Raw genomic sequence first — 21,988 nt, 5'->3', positions numbered from 1 at the left:
GGGAACAGCGGGGGACCTCTGCCAGAGCGAGCATGTGAAACCCAGCCCTCAGGCCTCTTTTGGCAGCCCAGATCCAGGAACAGAAGCAGGCAGAGTGAGTAAGCAGGAGCCCCCAGGGCATGAGCCCATTGAACCTAGGGAGGGGAGTGAAGAGAGAGAGAGACTTCAGAGCTCTGTCCTCTGCACCTGGAACAGGACTCTGGGGCTCTGACCACATTCAGATCCTGATTGCAGTCTAGGCCCCCCCATAGAACAGCAGGGCCTCCCCACTTCAGCCCTGTGGCAGAGGAGGGTGCATATGGTCATTCACACACCAGGAGGGAGGACAGAGCCTCACACACTGAGATCCTTGTGGGAGTGTCCCAAAAGCTCAGGAAGCACCCCCAAACCAGGCTCAGGCTGGAAAAATGAGCAAGCAGAGAAAAAAGAGGAACACCATTGAGAAATATTTTGCATATGAGCCCAAGAAGGATCAAAATACTCAGTCTGAAGATGAGGAAGCACAAGCTCCTGCATCTAAAGACTCCAAGAAAAACAGAAATTGGGCTCAGGCTATGACAGAGCTCAAAAAGGACTTTGAAAATCAAATGAGGGAGTTGGAAGAAAAACTGGGAAAAGAAAGGAGAGAGATGCAGGAAAAACATGAAAATGAAGTCAGCAGCCTAGTCAAGGAAATCCAAAAAAATGCCGAAGAAAATAGCATGCTAAAAACCAGCTTAGGTCAAATGGATAAAACAGTTCAAAAAGTTACTGAGGAGAAGAATGCTTTAAAAAGCAAAATTGGCCAGATGTTCTCTGAGGAGAACAAATCCTTCAGACAAAGAACAGAACTCAGGGAGATTGATGAATTTACCAGAAATCAGGAATCAATACTTCAAAACCAAAAAAATGAAAAATTAGAAGAAAATGTGAAATATCTCATTGAAAAAACAACTGATATGGAAAACAGATTTAGGAAAGATAATTTAAAAATTATTGGAATACCTGAATTTCATGATCAGGAAAAAAGCCTTGACATCATTTTCAAAGAATTACTACAGGAAAATTGCCCTGATATTCTAGAAGCAGAGGGCAAAATAGAAATGGAGAGAATCCACCAATCCCCCTGAGAAAGAGATCCCAAAAATCAACCCCTAGGAATATTATAGCCAAATTCCAGAACTCCCAAGCCAAAGAGAAAATATTACAAGCAGCCAGAAGGACACAGTTCAAATATTGTGGAGCTGCAGTCAGGATCACACAGGACTTAGTAGCAACTACATTGGAAGCTCGTAGGGCTTGGAATATAATATACTGGGAGGTAAAAGAGCTTAGAATACAGCCAAGAATCAACTACCCAGCAAGGCTGAATGTCCTCTTCCAGGGAAAAAGATGGACTTTCAATGAACCAGGGGAATTTGGAATTTCAAATGTTCCTTTTGGAATGGCCAGAGCTGAACAGAAGGTTTGATCTTCAGATACAGGACTTGGATGAAGCATAGAGATTGGAGGAGGAGGGGAAAATATATGGGACTTGATGATGAACTGCATGTATTCCTACATAGAAAAATGACACTGATAATACTCATATGAACCTTCTCAGTTAATAGAGCAGGTAGAGGGAGCTTTTATAGTTGAAGCACAGGAGAAAGCTGAATTTGAAGATAAAATAGTGTAAAAATGGAGTCAATAGAAAAAAGGGCAGTGTAAGGGGAGAAAGAAAAAGGAGAGGGGGGGAATAGGCCAAGATATTTCATATAATAAGATTTTTCTTTATTACAATGAGCTATTGCAATGATATGGAAGGGGCTAAGGCAAGGGGGAAATGAGGGAATCTTTGCTCTCATCAGAGGTGGCTAGGAGAGGAAACAGCATATATACTCAATGGGGTATAGGCATCTGAAGTAAGGAGGGGGGGTGGGGGAAGGGGGGGGATGTGATTGATGGAGGAGAGGATGGACCATGGGGGGAGAGTGGTCATATATAACACACTTTCTTTTTTACTTCTTTCAAGGGGCTGGGGTTGGATGGCCTGTCTGGGACCCTAGGGCTAGGTGGATGCTGGGCCTAAAAGGTGGTATGGGGGCTCAGGGCCTCTTGGCCCCAGAGCCAGGGATCTGTCTGCTGTGCCACTCAGCTACCCTACAGCAGAGTCAGAGTGAAAGTAGAGAGAAAATATAGTACATGGTAGTGGAGAAATATGAAAGGAGGGAGTTGCGATCAGCAATGGCAATGGTGGACAAATATGGAAGTAACTTTTGCGATGGACTTATCATAAAGAATGTGATCCACCCGCAATAGAGTTGTTGGTGTTGGAACAAAGACTCAAGCAGATTTTTTATTATTATTATTTTGGGGGGCATGCAGGGCAAATGGGGCTGGGGGGCCTGCCTGGGGCTGCATAGCAGAGTGATCATTGGGTGTCTGAGGCTAGATTTGGACCCAGGTGCTCCTGGCTCAAGGGCCAATGCTCTGCCTGCCACCCAGCCACCCCTACTATTATTACTATTTTATTTTATTTTGGGTCTTTTTTCTTTTCTTTTCTTTTCTTTTCTTTTCTTTTCTTTTTGTTTTTTGCAGGGCAGTGGGGTTGGGGTGGCTTGCATGTCACATAGCTGGGTGATTGTTGGGTGTATGGGGCCAGATGTGGGCTTGGGTGCTCATGGCTTTAGGGCTGGTGCTCTGTCCATTGTGCCACCTGGCCATACCTACAATTATTACTATTATTTTTTTTATTTTAATTTTTCTCTCCCCTTTACTTTATTGCTCAAGCAAGTCTATATTTATGGGGGGAGGGGGTATTTCATTTACTCTTAACCAAGAATATTTTATTAATGTAAAAAACATTATTCGTACAAAATGAGAATAAATATTAAATAACAAAAGAAAACTGCTAAGATCAACTCAAAAACAAAAAGATTTGCAGAAAGAGTCTGTTTCACTGGGACCATGGGTTGGAAAGAGCTGCAGTGCCCCTGGGCCAGAGCAAACCTGCTCCAGCCATTCAGGAATAGCCTGCAGGGAGCCTGGGTACCTGGAGGTGCCTGGGTCCATGGCAGAGGGGGTGGTTTCTAGACTTCTTGGTCCAGGGATCACCAGGGATCTCATGAAAGGGTGGTGAGAGAACTCTACCTCACCAGAGTGAATGCGTAGCCTGAACCAGCTCCAGCCTCAGACAATCCTGGGGTAGGAACCTGTGAAGCCACTCAGTACTTCCAGAGAACACAGCCCACAGACAGTAAGGGGATAGGGAGAGACTGCAGAGGTCTCTCTGCTATCCTTGGGACAGGACTCTGCTGTTTGCCCACGCTCAGATCCAGGTAGCAATTTGTGCCTCCTTCTCACAACTCCAGGGAAGAGGGGAGGGCCTGTGGTCATCCACAGTCCAGAGCACAGGCAAGAGAGCAGTCAGAGCCTCTCGTAAGACCTTGGAGGAATTAAGGTCCCTAAGGGGTGTCCAAAAAATTCCCCAAAGCCTTGGATGTGCAGTAAATAGGCTGAGGAAATGAACAAATAACAGAAAAAGAAGAACCTGACCATAGAAAATTACTTTGGTCCTACGGAGGATAAAAATACTTCCTCAGAAGATACAAAGTTGAAGCTTCTATATCCAAAACCTTCAAGAGAAATAGGAAATGGGCTGAGGTTATGGATGAGATCAAAAAAGACTTTGAAAAACAAGTAAGGGAGATAGAGGAAAACTTGGGAAGAAAAATGAGAGTGATGCAGGTAAATCATGAAAACTATGTCAGCAGCTTGGTGAAAGAAATACAAAAAAGTATTGAAGAAAATAACATGTTTAAAACCAGATTAGGCAAATGGAAAAAGCAACTCAAAAGGCAAATGAGGAGAAGAATGCTTTAAAAAATGTAGAATTGAGCTGTTGAAAAAGGAGATAAAAAGCTCTCTGGAGAAAATAACTTCTTCAAATGTAGAATGGAGCTAAAGGAAGCTGATGACTTTGCAAGAAATTAAAAAAAACAATAAAACAATACTAAAAGAATGAAAAATTAGAAGAAAATGTGGAATATCTCATTGGAAAAAACAACTGACCTAGAAAATAGATCCAGAAGAGATAATATAAAAATTATTGGGCTACCTGAAAGTCATGAGCAGGAAAAGAGCCTAGACTTCAATTTTTCAAGAAATAATGCAGGGATGTCTAGGTGGCGCAGTGGATAGAGCCCCAGCCCTGGAGTCAGGAGTACCTGAGTTCAAATCTGGCCTCAGACACTTAATAATTACCTAGCTTTATGACCTTGAGCAAGCTAAGTAACCCTATAGCCTTGCAAAAACCTTAAAAAAAATAGTGCAGCAAAATTGCCCTGAGATCCTAGAATCAGAGGCTAAAATAGAAATTGAGATAATCCACTGATCACCTCCTGAAAGAGATCCCAAGATGAAAACTCCTAGGAATATTATAGCAGCAAGAGATAGAAAAATAAATTTCATTTAAAATAACTGCAGACAACATAAAATATTTAAGAATCTGTTTGCTGAGACAAACCCAGAAACTATAAGAACACAATGACAGCACTTTTCACAGAAATAAAGTCAGATCTAAACAACTGGAAAAATATAATTTGCACTTGGTTAGGCCAAGTAATATAATAAAATGACAATTCTGCCTAAATTAATTATTCAGTGCTGTACCAAACTACCAAAGAATTAGTTTTATAGAGCTAAAAAATAGAATTTATCTGGAAGAACAAGAACTCAAGATTATCATGGAAATTAATGAAGAAAACTGAAAAGAAAGGTGCCAGGTATAAAATTCCAGTTTAAAGCAGCGGTCATTAAAACTATTTGGTGGGGTGGTTAGGTGGCGCAGTGGATAGAGCACCAGCCCTGGAGTCAGGAATATCTGAGTTCAAATCTGGCCTCAGACACTTAATAATTACCTAGCTGTGTGGCCTTGGGAAAGCCACTTAACCCCATTTGCCTTGCAAAAACTAATAAAAAAAAACCCCAAACCCCAAAACTACTTGGTCCTGGATAAGAAATAGAGTGGTGGATCAGTGCAATAGATTTGATACTCAAGACACAGTAGTAAATGACTAAACCCCAAGATTTCACTTTTTGGAATAAGAACTCACTATTTGACAAAAATTGTTAGGAAAACTAAATTAGTGTGGCAAAAGCTAAGTATAGACCAACATGTCCCACCATATACCAAGATAGAGTCAAAATAAGTACATGATTTAGACATAACTGGTGATACCAAAGCAAATTAGAATAAGGAACAGTTTATTAGATTTCTAGAGAAGGGAAGAATTTATGATAGAGAACATTGTAAAATGCAAAATGGATAATTTTGTTTACATTAAATTGAAAACTTTTTATACAAACAAAAATCAATGTAAGCAAGATTAGAAGGAAAGCAGAAAGATGGGAGACAATTTTTTTCCCATTGTCTTTGTTAAAAGCCTCATTTCTCAAAATATATGAAGAACTGAGTCAAATTTATAGGAATACAAATCATTATCCAGTTGGTCAAGGATATGAATAGATAGTTTTCAGATGAAGAAATTGAAATTATCTAAAATCATATGAAAAAATGCTGATTAGAGAAGTGAAAATTAAAATAACTCTGGGGTACCACCTTACACCTATCAGATTGGTTAATATGACAGAAAAGGAAAATGACAGATGTTGGAGGGGGAATATGTGAAAACTGTGACATTAATGCTTTGTTGGGGGATTTGTGAACTGATCCAAACATTCTGGAGAGCAATTTGGACCTATGTCCAAAGGGCAATCAAACTGTGTATACACTTTGATCCAGAAATATCATTAATAGATCTGTATCAGAAAGATACCATTAAAAATGGCAAAGTATTTATAGTAGCTTTTTTCGTGGTATCAAAGTATTGAAAATTGAAGAAGTGCCTATCAATTGTGGAATGACTGAACAAATAGTGGAATATGAATGTAATAGAATATTATTGTGTTATAAGAAATGATGATCTGGCAGATGTCAGAAAAACCTGGAAAGACTTACAAGAAGTGAGGGAAGTAAAAAGAATAGTGTACACATTAATTGCAACATTGTGTGATGGTCAACTATGATTGCCTTGACTCTTCTCAACAATACAATGATCAAAGACAATTCCAAAAGATTCTTGATGGAAAGTGCCATCCACATGCAGAGAAAAAGCTAGGAAGTCTGAATGCAGATTAAAATATACTATTTTTCCCTGTTTTTGTTTTCATGACTTTATCTTTTTGTTCTGTTTCTTCTTTCACAATATCACTAATGTGGAAATATGTTTACATGTATAATCTATACCAGATTGTTTGCTGTCTTGGAAAGGGGATTGGAAACACAGGAGGGAGAAAAAATTAGAACTTAAAATCTTATAAAAATGAATGTTGCAAATTATTTTTACATATAATTGGAAAAAATAAAGAATGATAACTATTCACTTAGAGTTCAAATATGGAGTTGAATATTTAGAGAGTCTATTGTTTTGTACTCTGTTCAGTTCCAGGATCATTCCTGTCTTGAAAGTAGAACAAAGAAAATTCCAATTGGTTATGAAAATGAGCTGCAAGGACCTTAAGGGGCCAGATTGGAAGGAAAGCAATGTGATACTAATAATAATAATAGCATTTATATGGCAACTTTAAGCTTTGCAATACACTTTACAAATATTATTTTATTGTTAACCTCAGAGCAGCCCTGGGACTATTATTATTATCTTTTTATAAATGAAGAATCTGAGACAGATGGAAGCTTAGTAACTTGTCCAAGGTCATACAGCTAATAAATATCTGAATCCAAACTTGAACTAAGTTCTTTTTGAATCCAGGATAAGTACATTAGTCACTCTGACACTTAGTTGCCCATGAAATGGATGCTCAAATGAACCTAGATTATTTCGTTGAATGACTCACCTCTGGATAAAATACCTGACTTTATCATGGACTTGAATCATGGACTTGAACATAAAGGATATAGTAAACAAAGGTAGAAGAGGAGATTTAGATTTAGCATATAAAATTCTTGGTTAATATTGAAATAATGTAAACAAGTTTGTTTTGATTTGTATACAGGAGTGGGAGTAAGACTTAAAATGATAGAGAAGGAAATTTATTTACATCAGAAAGCCCTGATAACCAAACACCAGAGAATCTATAAGAATAGGCTTATAATGAAGAATGATGACACAAAATGACTAAAATATAAACATGTTAAGCACAAATAAATTTGTACAACTTTTACTAGACTGTTCACCACTGCGTGGAGGGTGGTTTGGGAGGGTGGTAGAAAATTTTTAACTTATAAATATGCAAGTGAGTAAAGAAAAACTTTCATAACATGTAATTGGAAAAATAAAAAAAGAGATGAGAAAATATAAGAAAATAAAAGTAAATATAACAATAAAAAAAGAAAAATGTTTCAGGTCAGGGAACTAATTTTGAATTAGACTAGTGGTATTCTCACCTGCCATGGACATTCTCCTTTAGGACATTCATAACCACCTACAATTCTGCCTTCTGGCATACTTCCATTTCTCTTTTCCAGAACTGGAATTCTTCCACAGGGGTAGTCAACTGTATGAATCAATGAACCAATGACAAATTAGTAGTTGAATCAGAGGGAATAGAGAAATATGATGCCACACATGACAAGAGGCAGCAGCATGGTATAGTATAGTGGGAAGAGCAATGTATTTAAAGGCAGGTGGTAAGGTTCCATCCTGGCTTCACTGTTCAGAATCTGTATAATTCTAAATTCAAACCTCAGCATTTCCTCTCCTCTGGTCATAAACCTAGCTGTAGCTGGAAGGGACCTAGTACTAAACATTTATTTTTAAAGATGAGGAAATTGAGACCCAGTGAGACATTAGCCAAAGTCACATTTATTGTTTTTCAGTAATTTTCAGTTGTGTCTGACTTTATTGTGACCTCTTTTGGGGGTTTTCTGGGCAAAGAAATTTTTTGCCAGTACCTAGCAAAGATAGTGGAAAGATTTGCAATTTTTCTCTTTAGCTTATTTTACAAATAGGAAATTGAGGCAAATAGGGTTAAGTGACTTGCCCAGGATTATACAACTAGGCTGGATTTGAATCAGGAAACTGAATCTTCCTGACACCTGACCTGTCACCCTATCCACTGTGCCACCTAGCTACCCCATGCTATTAAGTACTAGAAGCAAAAAAAAATAAGCATTCTTATTTGTTATGCTGATACCTTAAAGTCTTCAACCTAACACCTCTGAATTTGGAAGTACAGATCATCACTGATTTTTTTCCCCCTCTAATATTCAGAATGAATGAATGAAAAGCATTCATTATGTTCTTACTATACAAAGTTTGGGGTTATAAATATAAAAGTGAAGACAGTCCTTGCCCTCAAGGATCTTATATTTTAATGAAGGAAACAGTGATGGCCAGGGAGAAATATTTTGATTTGTGTTTACAGAGAAGAATAGAACTATAGAGGAGAAGGACAGAATTATTTCCTCCATGTACAAAGCTGGCAGAAATGTATTTGTATCATAGTTGAATTTTTCAGTAAGAACCAAACCAGGTTAAGAAATGAATAAGGTGTGGGGCGGCTAGGTGGCGTAGTGGATAAAGCACCGGCCCTGGAGTCAGGAGTACCTGGATTCAAATCTGATCTGAAACACTTAATAATTAACTAGCTGTGTGGCCTTGGGTAAGCCACTTAACCCCATTTGCCTTGCAAAAGCCTAAAAAAAAGAAAAGAATAAGGTGGGGGGAAGTAGGTGGTGCAGTGTATACAGCACCCGCCCTGGAGTCAGGAGTACCTGAATTCAAATCTGGTCTCTGACACTTAATAATTACTAACCTATGTGATCTTGGGCAAGTTTCTTAACTCATTGCTTTGCAATAAAACCAAAAAAAAAAAAAAAAAAGAAGAAATGAATAAGTCTGGACTTTAGCATTTTTTTCCAGGTAAACTATTTTTTTCTTGGCAAGCAATGTTTGAAACTTTGGTAAAAAAGTTGTTCTTAAGTTATGCGGAAATCTGAGGTTTGCACACTTGATACATATAATCTATAGTGTAATAAAATTATTTTGCTAATCTGATGAATTCATTTGTTGTTTCATCTTATCAATAAAGGTCTATGAGTGATTTTGTTTTTTTTTTAATTTAAATGTTTTATTTATTTGCTTTTCCAACTACAGGCAACAATAGTTTCCACCAATCTTTTTTTTTAACAAGGTTATGGGTTTTACATTTTTCTCCCTCCCTCCTTCTCTTCCCTCCCCTTTCCCCTTAACAGAAAACAAACTAACACATACTATAAACATACTAAATCTATGAGTGATTTTTGTGCTCCAAACCTGTTGATTAGAGCTTATAATCACTCTTTTCCCCTTACATACAATGTTAGGTATGGAGCCTAGCCAAACAATCAACCAAATGCCAACAACTTATAAGGTAGCTGAAATACTAAATCTAATTATTTATGGTATGTCATTATTATTTATAGCAAAATATAATAACATTTATAGCTTGCCTTTTATGACTTGCAAAACAGTTTATATAAATTATCTCATTTGATTCTCGAAGCAATCTTATAAAGTAGATGCTCTTTTTACCCCAATCTTACAGATGAGAAAATTCAAAGTGGGAGTGGTTAAGTATTTTGTTCCGAGTTACTCAGCTGGTAGATATCTAAGGCAGATCTTCCTGATATCTATTCACTTTGCCACCTGATTGCTGACTTCCAGTAACCCTCAGTCCTGAGTTCTTGTTCTGCTGAGCTGAATCTATGACTCTTTATTTGGGGGAGGAAAGACAAAAGGCAGGTGACTTAAAGTTTGGGTGATGTTTGACAAGTGGGGTGTAGCATAACAACAGGTAGGGAATTCTCTGAAGGAATGATTCAGTTTCCTATAGCAATACAGCTCAGGGAGTAGCTTCCTATCATAGGATGGATCAGATGTCAAGAAGGCATGAGAGTTGTTGGTATATACCAACCTCAAAAGTTTAGTCATCCTAAGTTTCCCAAATTCAGGCAAGACAAAGCCAAGGTAGGTAGGTAAGCCTCAGAGTTAGAAGGTCCTGGATCTTGCATCTGACACATACTGTGTGACTCTGAGCAAATCATTTAATATCTCAACACCTCTCTGAGGAGGGGTTTCTGATGATTCTGAAAGTGGATTCATACCTACTGGATTGCAGGTTATCCCATCTGGGGCTAGAGCATAGCCCAGCTCACAATGACAGTGGCGTATGGTTTCAGGGTTATCAGTACAGTACTGTTGACAGCCTCCGTTGTCAAATCTGCAGATCAGCAAGCTGTCTTTGCCTGAGAATATGAAGGGAATATGTGAGCTCAGGACACACTGTGAGTCAAAGAGAGTCAATCTTTGTCACACAAAATTTTTTTTGTGGCAAAGAACACATGGCCAGTTAATAGCAGTTGGCAAGAGCTGGTTGTTAAATTTTCAGGGCAAGCTTTTATTCCCCAGAAACCAGCATCAGGGTTTGATTTATGGTTTTGTTTGTTTGGACTTAAAGTAATAGAAGAAATGTTAATGATGCCAATGAAACTTAACACACTTAAAATGTGTCCTTCTTAAGTTCTCCCCCCCCCAACAAATCCAGTCCATTGTTAAATATTTACAAACATACTTGCAACCTATCTAGATCGATGAGGCCCAGGGCAAGACCTAGAAACATGAATATTAAGATGGCTAGAGAAAGCTCACAACATTTCCTTAGCATGGGAACACAGTTGGAAAGGGGTGTCACAGTGGGGAGCCAGTTCAGTGTGCCACGGCTCACATGTAAGAACCTTTCCAATAGGTGTATGGTTCCAAATTCTGAATGTTCTTGTTTGACTGAGGAATTCAGGAGACTCCATAGTGCAAACATAGCTTATACAGTTACCTTCCACATCAATACTTTCTTCATTGCAGTTTCATTATATCATGAGTGACCATAAGAAAATAAATGGAAATTTAGGAAGAATTTTTCAGAAACTCCAGATGACATGTGAGGGCCAAGAGATGACAAAGTCTGTGACCAAATACTTAACGCAAATTTTGCAGTAAGGCGTTGTAAAAAGTAAAACTTCTTCACTGATACAAAAGGAAGCTCAAAAAATTTTATATGAATTTTTTAGTATGGGGAAGAGGCTACCACATTCCTAACCTCAACAATGCAGAAGGAATAACTGTATATAGAAAGAGGGGCTGGATAAATCAGAGACCTAGAAAAGTGAGATCCAGACCAATGAAGTTATCTTATAATAATGTCCCTTTCCATTGACAACAATAATACTATTAATAACAATAGCTGATATTTTACTTTAGGTAGCTTATTTGATCCCCCATTTAACAGATGAGGCAATTGAGGCTTAGAGGGGTTAAATCATTTAGCTATTTTCATCCATTTAGTTAAAATATTCAAATCCAAGTCTCACTTGGCTCTTAAGTCAAAACCTCTTTCTGCTATATACCACAGTGTTTTGATAGGAGCAAATGGAGAACAACTAACTCTAACATTATTTCAGAAGAGGAAATTCCTCTCCTGTCTGTCAGGGACCAGTTGTATATTTGTCCTGTCCATAATGGTCATTCTCTGAAAGCAACATTCTAAGGGACAGTATGTGGTGTTCATGCTTTGGGAAGAAGGAAACTCGACTCTGGCACACATCTAAGGGGGGCAATGGTTTAGAGTGATAGTGCCTAACTTGTTTCACAGTTCCTGCCCTCAAACTCCACAGGGCAGAAGCAGATGTAGGACTGGAACTCATCAGCACAGGTTCCTCCATTCTGGCAGGGATTTGAAGCACATTGGTTGTCATCTGTAGAAAACAGGGGGCATGAAAGAATTTGTTGAGCGGGAGGACGTTGTAGAAAAGAAGAGATGAACTACAAAGATTGTAGCTTGACCAACTTACCATTGTATTGAATCCAAAATTGTTGCTGAGAAAAGAAAAGGAGATACTTTGTAAGGGAGAGGTTCACTGAAAAACCAGAGTGTGTGTGTGTGTGTGTGTGTGTGTGTGTGTGCGTGTGTGTGCGTGTGTGTGTGTCCTTGAAAATATTTACTTTTCTATATACAGAGGCTTAGTATAAAGCTCCTTCTACAAAGCAGACACTTTAGAGTTTATTGAGTTGGATTGAATTCTCCTCTCAAGTCCTTGATGGCCACTAGAGGCAATACATGCTTACTCCCCTCCCCACCAAACATCAATGAAAAGGTTCATGTTTCCTGAGGGACAAAGGTACATTCTACAATGTAAATATGTCTGTCAGAAAAAGGAAGGAGAGAATAGTTTTGATAAATTGTAAACAATGGTGAAAGTGTAGCTGTAGAAAAAAATAATGCCTTTGAATTTAATTTCCTTATAAAATTTTCCCCAAGAGAAGTCCCCTGGGGCTGATCTATTTCTAAGACCTGGAAACTCTGACTGATCCAGGCCTCTCTGCTAAGTTAATACTTTTCTCCATTGCATAGTACTCTTTTACTTATGTACCCAGAATCCTTTAGGCTTTTGGTGATAATTGCTATTTTTGGTCTGCAGTCTTGCAGTGTGGGAGCACATTTGTAAAGCAAAATGTGTCCCTATTTATGACGAAGTAAAACATTTCTTGGGAAGAAAAATGATAGTTGGAAGGGCTGGAAAGGTATGAAATATTATTTTCCTCTCTGGTATCTACATATAGAGGGCTGGGATGATAATCAAAATATCTTCCAATATCTACACAAGGTTTAGGTGAAACTTAACAAAACAGAAAAGCAAGGGAAAAATCTCCATAGAAAAAAACAAATAAGTTAGGCAAATGATCGTCCACTTACTGTCCTTTCATTGTTCTTGAAGATTTCCCTGGCTTCCTCAAATGAACATTTTTCTTCAATACATTCTCTCTCCAGAGAACCTGATCTCAACTCTTCAAGGAAAGAGTTAGCTCTTCTTTCTCTTTTCAAGACATTGTTGGCTTCCTCCTTATGGAGAAAGACTGAAAAATAAAAATCTTTGAATGACTTGCCTTCTTAACCCACCAAGGTGCTGGAGAAATTTATTGGTTGTGCAAAAAGTAAGCATTAATCACTATTTTTAAAATTCAATCTGATCCAGTCCAATAAACCCTATCATTAAGCCCTTGCTTATTTGTATGTGACCCTGGACAATTTACTCAACACCTTTAGATCTCAACTTCCTCATCTGTAAAGTGAGATTACACTTGAACCCTGAACCTCTAAAGTCAGTATATTTTTTATTATACAAATATTTTATTTGTTTTCCAATTACATACAATGATGGTAGTTTCTATCAATCATTTTTTGGCAAGGTTTTGAGTTTTACAATTTTTCTCCTTCCCTCCCTTCCTTTCCCTTATCCCCCAATAGAAGGCAATCTGATATCGATTTTACATTTGCATCCATGATAAGCATAGATCAAAATTGAGTGTTGTGAGAGAAGAATCAGATCCAAAGGAAGAAAGAAAACATTTGAGACAACAAAATTACATAATACACAATACTTTTAAAAATTGAAGATAATAAGCTTTGGTCTCTATTAATTTCTTCTCTAGATACAGTTGGGATTCTCCATCACAAATCCCCTAAAATTGTCCCTGATTATTGCACTGATGGAATGAACAAGTCCATCATGTTTAATCATGGTTAACAACCTCATGTTGTTGTTAGTCTGTATAATGTTTTTCTGGTTCTGCTCATCTCACTCAGCATCAGTTCATGCAAGTTAAATCCATTATCTTAAGGCAATAGAAACACTGGCAGACCTCTTCTGTATTGTTTTTAATTTGTTTTCTACTTTGATCTATGAGACTCAACCTGTCTACACACTAAGCTTCTGCTTATTTGTTTTTCCTCTGAGTTCCTCATTTATTACTTTTGAGGTGTTACTTATAATATTTCCATCACATTTTCCAAAATTTTGCAAATGAATTTGTACTCTAAGCTGTGTTGCTCTTGACTGTTTTAGTTGACATAACAATGTGAAATAAAGTTGGAAAAATTGCTTGAGGCAAAGGCAGGATGTTTCTTATAGGAAAGACTATTATTTGGCAAGAGTATTATTTTTATTAAATTTATTGCCTATCTTGTTCTCCTGCTAATTCATATGCCTCCTAGTATATAATGGTAGAATGAAATTGTGTTTTCCTTTGATATTCTTAGATAGATTGAATTCTCTTAAGGATAAAGGACCAAAATGCTTCTTTAGAGTTATATGAAAATATGTTTCACATGATTGCACATGTATAACCTATATCAAATTGCTTGTCATTTCAAGGAGAAGAGAGGGAGGGGGGGAAAATTTGGAAATCAAAAATGCTAAAAAAAGAATGTTAAAATTGTCTTTAGATGTAATTGGGAAAACTAAAGTAAATGCTTAAAATAGATTTATGGGTCATTAGAGAAGAAGATCTTAGAGATTATCAAGTTGAAGTCTAATTTTACAGGCAGGGAAGTAAAGGCACAGAAAGGTAATTGAAATAACTTGCCTTAGGTCACCCTATTTATGGTAAATCCTGAACTAGATCTCTAACCACCTGATACCTCATTTAGACTTATTTGTGTTACATTTTACATCTTTTGACCCTTATAATACCCAGCTCAGTACTTAACAAAGAGGTGATCGATACATACTTGTTGACTAATTAACTTGTTAACTCTGATAAAAACATGTTGAATACAGCTTCCACCTAGGAATGCTGTGATAGGAGAGGTACCTGACAAAGGGTTTGGTGTTTGCTGTTTCCAAGGAAGTGAAATTTGAGTCATTAACTTCACCACAAGAAATAAATGCTCCTTTTACCACGTGTTGGTATACCTTCCATAATAAACACATTGGAAAGTGTTCAAGTGTATAGAGTTGATCTCAGGAGATATAGGTTTAATTCCCACCTTTTCTTCACATACTGAGTTTATTATTATTATTATTATTATTATTATTATTTTAGGTTTTTGCAAGGCAATGGGGTTAAGTGGCTTGCCCAAGGCCACACAGCTAGGTAATTATTAAGTGTCTGAGACTGGATTTGAACTCAGGTACTCCTGACTCCAAGGCCAGTGCTTTATCCACTACGCCACCTAGCCGCCCCTATTATTTTTAATAATATTTATTTTCCCCCCAGTTATATGCAAAGAAAATCTTTAACATCCATTTAAGAAAAATTTTGAATTCTAAAATTTCTCTCTCCCTTTCTTCATCTCCCCCCCTCCTGAAATAGTGAACAATTAGATATAGGTTATTGATGTGCAATTATGTAAATCATCTTGTCATATTAGTCTTGGTGTGAAAGAAAAAAACAGGAAAAATACTGAAAGGAAAAAATAGTAATCTTTTATCTGCATTCAGACTCCATCAATTATTTCTTTGAAGGTAGATAGCATTTTTCATCATGAGTCCTTTGGAATTGTCTTAGATCACTGTATTGTTGAAAACACCAAAATCAATCATAGAAACACAAGTGTTTCTGTAATGTGTACAGTATTTTCCTGGTTCTGCTCACTTCATTTGGCATCTGCTAATTTAAATCTTTCCCACATATATGCTTTTGTGATTTTGGGCAAGTCACTGAACTTCTGTGTACTAGATAACTTCCTTAATCTGGGAGTTGCAGAGAAAATGCTGACCTGCATTGTAATTGGACTTTATTCATCTAGAGATTTCCTACATCCATGAAATCCTACAGAGAAAGTGATTTGTAAACTTAAGGTTAAGTTTTGTTCTCATATTTCTCTTAATGAAATTTAAAGAAAAATAAAAGTAAATATCTCAAGAAAATGAGTTTGCTGGGTTGTTTCCAGGCCAGAGGGGCCATGGCTAATCACTCAGCACTGACAAATCTTTTCTTCCCAGATTTGGTGATGAAAGATTGGGAATCCTGAGCACAGCAAATGGTCAATTTGTTCCCTGTTATATGTTTGACAGCTTAGAACTGACTTCTCAGTTTTGCAGTAAATGACATTTTAAAAAACCCCATCATAATTGATGACTTTTTTATTGTTGTTGCAGCTTTTTTCTGTTTTCTCATTGAAAAATTTCCTCAAATTAAATGAGATGTCAGTATGCTTTCTAGTCCACTAAAAGCATCATTTAGAGTTAAAAGGGGGAAAAAAAAATCACAAAATACTTTTTGGAGTTGTTTGTTTTCCTTCTGTGGGTACACTTAGATATGCATTTTGTAAGCAAATGCTCCTGGTGGGTGGACATCAATACACAGAATAAAGATTAACTTTTGGAAGGTGCTGAGGGACCCAGAATTTTCTTTTCATGCTGTGCTCTCCTTCATTCATTTGTTATTTGACAAACAGAGAAAGAAAAAGTTTGATAAAAATAAAAATGTTTCCTGCAACATACCTGTAGTTAGAGACTGGTGAAGCACGAGCATGAAGCCGACAAATTGGACCATGAAGAACCTGGAAACCATGACGAAGATCTCAATGTTAGTTTCCTAACCATCTGTTGACATTCCAGACAGAACTGTTGGGTCAAAGTTTTCCACTTCAAAGGGTGTGTGTGTGTGTGTGTGTGTGTGTGTGTGTGTGTGTGTGTGTGTATGGTTGGGAGGAGAATAGGGGACTATTAGGGAAATGGGAGAGCTTTACAAATACAGAATTGGAAGCTGCACTTATCAGCATTCTCTTAGGAGATAACTTAATTTTAAGGGTATTTAGGTGGTGTAGTGGATAGAACACTGATCTTGGAGTCAGGAGGACAGGAGTTCTAATCCAACCTCAGACACTTGATACTTAGTAGTTGTATGACCTTGGGCAAGTCACTTTACCCTGATTGCCTCCCATCCAGAGACATCTCCAGTTGTCCTGATTCATATCTGGCCACTGGACCAGATGGCTCAGGAGAAGAAAGTATGGCTTGTGACTTAGCACAGTATCCCCTCAATCAAATCCAATTCATGTGCTTGTCATGGCATCACTTCCCTGATGACATGGTCTTTGAGAATGAAGGACAAATATCATCATCATCATCAGATTAATTCTAACAGTTTCTTTAGAGTAGTAAGGAGATCTTAATAAAATTATGTGTTGATGTTATAATCTAACATTAATTTAGAGATACAAACATCAATCCCTACTTTTTAAGGCACAAATAATTATTCTTTTTAGTAATGAGAATTCCAGGTTCTTAGAGATGAGCACTTTTAATTTCACTTGGACTAAGATGTGGTTTCAAGTCCTGGTGAAAACGATATAGCCTTTTAACAGAGATGGTCACTCAATTCCTCCCACAGAGTTCTTGTCTGTGTAAAGTAGGAATAATATTAATCCCACAAACTAATTTAAGGGTTGAGTTCTAAACCACCTCTGCTGCTCACTCTTATCAGAGACCTCCAAATGAGATCAAAGGGAAATTTGTGCTTGTAGGAATCATTAGGCTTGGCCTATTTCATTTGGGATTGTGGAAATTATCTTTTTTACTAATATGTACATTCTATTTTGTAAAATGGGAACTGTAATGTTGTTTATTAATTACTTCACAGGGTTGTCTACATATATTGAATAAGATAAGCTATATAATTTAAGTGTGTATAACCCATGGGTTGCATGAATCTCTATAAAGCAATTCATGTGGCATTACTACATTTTATTACTATACTCACTGGTAATATGGGTTACATTGTAGGCATAAATAAATATTAAATTCTCGATGCGGCCCTTGACAAGTTTTTGCTAGATGATGCAGATCAGAAGAGCTAAAATGTTGGATACTTGTGCTATATATCATTAGCCTCCTAACATGCTTAGGTTTCCCTAGACTTATAAAAACAGGGACTTCCTTAGATCTTTCCATTGCATCCAGTCTACGTCTCATTTTTCTTGTCCCTTTTACTTCCAGATTTGTTTTTGTTTGGTTCATTACATGATTGTAATTATCTCCAGTATCCTCCCTTTTCTCCTTCTTGAGAGCCATTCATATAACAAATAGTATATTTTAAAGACAAAAAAAAAGAAGAGGGGAAAAAATCAGTGCATCTAGTTGATCAATACATTAAAAATAATCTGAAAAAAGTGTAAAGTATAAAACCTGTGGATCTCCCAACTCCATAAAGATTTTGATTTATTATCTCACATCTCTTAATTAAGTCATGCTTAATCTATATAATTTTGCAATATTCACTTTAGATTTGTGTACATGTATGTATGGTTGTCTTTTCCAATAATATTGTTTTAGTCACTTAATATTTTGTTTTCTTAGAGATCTGTTTCTCTGTATTCATTATAATACATAATTTCTTACAACACAGTAATATTTCATTACATTCATGTACTATAGCTTGTTTAGCCATTTTCCATTTGATGGTTATCTATTATGTTTCCAACCTTTGCCATGATAAAAAGTATTGCTATAAATATTTTGGCATGTGGACATTTTAGTCCCTTTATTTGCATAATTCCAAATTGCCTTCCAAAAATTTTTTACCATTTCATTGCCACACCAATAATATATTAGTGTGTTGATCTTTTCACAAACTGCCCAACATTGATGGTTGCCGTTTTTTGTCATTTTTTGCCGATTAGCAGAATGCGAGATGAACCCTCAAGGTGGTTTTGATTTGCATTTCTTTTATCATTAGTGATATGGAGCATTCTTTCATCTGATTGTGAATACTTTGCAGTTCTTTTGAGAACTGTTTAATATCCTTTGACCATTGATAACCCCTGGGGAATGTCTATTAGTTATATATATATATGTGTGTATGCAAATATTTGTGTATATTTTTATCTATTTTTATATAACTATAGTTTAAATATCTTAGATATCAAATCCTTATTAAAAAATTTGATATAAACATTTTCCTCATTCAGCCACTTTCCTTTTTATCTTAGTGTATTAATATTATCTCTGTAGAATTTTTTTTGGTTCCACACAATCAAAATTATCTCTTTTATATTTTGTAATTGCCTCTTTCTCTTATTTGGTTACTCATAGCTGTGAGATGCATATGATTGACTTCACTCCTAATTTGTTTTTAATAATATGATCTCTAACAGTAAGATCATGTATCCATTTAATATCATATAAAGCATTAGTCTAAACATCATTTCTATCAGACTACTTGCCTGTTTTTCTACTAAGTTTTAAAAATCAAACTAGGAATTTTTTCATAGGTAATTGGTGTTTTCCACTTTATCAAACACTGGGTTATTGAGTTTTATTATTTCTGATTTTTCTTGTCTAGTCTTTTCCATTAATCTATCTCTCTCTATTATTTAACCAGTAGCACATAATTTTTAATAATTACTGCTTTATAATATAGTGTGAGATCTAGAAGTGCTATTCTTCCTTTATCCCTCTCTTTTTAGACTATCCTTTTTCTTTTTAGGTTTTTGCAAGGCAATGGGGTTAAGTGGCTTGCCCAAGGCCACACAGCTAGGGAATTTAGTGTCTGAGGCTAGATTTGAACTCAGGTACTCCTGACTCTACGGCCGGTGCTCTATCCACTGCACCACCTAGCCACCCCTAGACTATCCTTTAATAGTCCAGAGTAAGTGTGAGAAACCTCTGGCCAGCCAGCTGTATTGGTCTGGCAGTGCCAAGGCAACCAGAGGCAAGTCTCAAATTTCAATAAATCTAGTAGCTTTTTAGGAGTGAATTAATTAAATGTTTGACCAAATTTAGCTTGTGAATGATGTTATAAATATCCAAATGACCCTTTGTAGAAAAAAATTTCCCCACTCCTGTTCTAGAGCTTTTGTTTTTCCAAATCAATTTTGCTATTATTTTATTAAGTTTTATAATATATTCCCTTCATAATTTGATAGGTATAGCATTAAGTGTAGATTAACATTAGAAAACATAGGAATAAATTAAACCTTTCTTAAAATAAGTAGTACCTGTCTAAAACAAAGAACAACCATATTGCATAATGGAGACAAACTAGAAACCTTCCCATTAAAACCAAAAGGGAAATAAAGATGTCCATTATCATCACTATTATTCAGTACTATATAGGAAATATTAGCTAGAACAAGATAAAAAAAGAAATAGAAGGAATAAGAATAAACAACAAAACCATCTCTCTTTGCAGATAATATGCTTAGTGAACCCAGAGAATCACCTAAAATGCTAGTTGAAACAAGAAGAACTTTAACAAAATGAAGGATATGAGGTGAACTCAAATAAATCATCGGCATTTTTATATATTACAAACAGAACACTCAGGAAGAGATAGAGAAAATAATTCTATTTAAAATAATCATAGATAGTATAAAATATTGAGGAACCGTCATACCAAGACAAACCCAGGACTATATTAACACAATTAAAAAAACACTTTTCACACAAATAAAGATAGTTTTAGACAACTGTAGAAAAATTAATTGTTCGTGGATAAGTTGAACCAGTAAAACAAATGACACTTCTACCTAAATTAGTTTACTTATTCAGTGTCATACCAATCAAACTACCAAAGAATTATTTTGTATAGCTAGGGAAAAAAATCTGGAATATCAAAAGGTCAAGAATATAGAGGAAATCAATGTGATAAGATTTAAAGAAAGGGGGCTTAGCAGTACCAGATTTCATACTATATATTATAAAATAGTAGTCATTAAAATTTGGTACAAGAAACAAAAGATCAGTGGAATACATTTGGTATACAGTATAACAATAATAAATGACCCAGTAACAATGTTTGATAAACTAAAGATCTATTGTTTTGGGACAAAAACTTTGTTTTTTAGGTTTTTGCAAGGCAAATGGGGTTAAGTGGTTTGCTCAAGGCCACACAGCTAGGTAATTATTAAGTGTCTGAGACTGGATTTGAACTCAGGTACACCTGACTTCAGGGCCGTGCTTTAGCCACTATGCCACCTAGCTGCCCAGACAAAAACTTTTTGACAAAAATTGCCAGGAAACCTGGAAAGCAGTTTAGTAGAAATGAAGCATAGACCAATATCTCATACTTATGTAAAAATGAGATCAAAAGAAATGAATGATTTAGACAATAAGGATGATATGTGCAAATTAGGGGAGCATGAAAAATTTTACCTATCAGATTCATGGATACAACAACAGTTTATTGCTAAGCAAGAGATAGGATCATGGAAAGTAAACTGGATAATTTTGATTTTATGAAATGATGATATAAAATTAATAAATATATTAAATAAGATATAATAAATATAAAATAAAAATATTTTGCACAAAAGCAACCAATTCAGTCAAAATTAGAAGGAAAGCAAGAACTGGGAAAACAGTGGTTTCTCTGCTTAAAGACTTCATTTCTCAAATCATAGGAAATGGAGTCAAATTTATAAAAATAAGAACATTGCCCAATTGATAAATAGTTAAAGAATAAGAACAAATAGTTTTCATAAGAAATTTTCGTAAGAAAAATGAGTGGAGGAAGCAGAACCAAGAGAACATTGTACCCATTAACAACAACATTGTAAGTTTATCAACCATGGTGGAAGAAGTTCCTTTCAGCAGTTCCTTTCAGCACTTTAGAGGGCTAGGAAAACCCTAAAAGACCAGTTGTGGATAATGCTGTTCCCAACCGGAAGAAGAAAAACCAAACCAAAACAACCCCCCCCCCAAACTTACAGAATCTGAATGGATGCTACATTTAAGACTTTTTTTTTTTTTTGCAAGGCAGTGGGGTTAAGTGGCTTGCCCAAAGCCATACAGCTAGGTAATTATTAAGTGTCTGAGGCTGGATTTGACTCAAGGGCCTTTGTTCTATCCATTGTGCCACCTAACTGCCCCTACATTGACTTTTTTTTTTGGTATCAAGAAATTTTTATTACAGAATTTTAGGGAGTGAAGGGAATATACATTAAATTGAAATGTGGTATGTATAATTAGTAAACTTTGTATAAGAACAGATTCAGACAATTTTTTGAAATTTTAATATTGTGTTACAGTAACAAACAATGGATGAATTGAAGTATCATTCCATCATCTTTATAAAGATTTGTTATAAGAAAACTGGAGAATACCTTGCCAAGAAGGTTATATTTCTCAAGGTCTTTTGACTCAGATTGTGAAAAGCTGTGGTCTTCCACCTAGTGTTTCTTTTTTTTT

The 21,988-nt window shown here is 36.1% G+C and overlaps 1 protein-coding gene across 1 annotated transcript in view; it reads right to left on the bottom strand.

The window, feature by feature from the left end:
- Window positions 1–21,988, bottom strand: part of F7 (coagulation factor VII) — an 81,245-nt gene that overhangs the window by 9,252 nt on the left and 50,005 nt on the right. Inside the window, exons 2-7 of the mRNA XM_074192080.1 lie at window positions 16,301–16,359; window positions 12,769–12,929; window positions 11,867–11,891; window positions 11,657–11,770; window positions 10,127–10,267; window positions 7,427–7,536 (exon numbers count right to left, since the gene is read on the bottom strand). Coding sequence (XP_074048181.1) covers window positions 7,427–7,536; window positions 10,127–10,267; window positions 11,657–11,770; window positions 11,867–11,891; window positions 12,769–12,929; window positions 16,301–16,359 — 610 coding nt within the window. The remainder of the gene's footprint in view (window positions 1–7,426; window positions 7,537–10,126; window positions 10,268–11,656; window positions 11,771–11,866; window positions 11,892–12,768; window positions 12,930–16,300; window positions 16,360–21,988) is intronic.

Source organism: Macrotis lagotis, chromosome 6 (genome assembly GCF_037893015.1).
Source record: "Macrotis lagotis isolate mMagLag1 chromosome 6, bilby.v1.9.chrom.fasta, whole genome shotgun sequence".
Taxonomy (NCBI): domain Eukaryota; kingdom Metazoa; phylum Chordata; class Mammalia; order Peramelemorphia; family Peramelidae; genus Macrotis; species Macrotis lagotis.
Note: the sequence above shows the minus strand (reverse complement) of the source record. Positions and strands in the feature narration are given on the sequence as shown.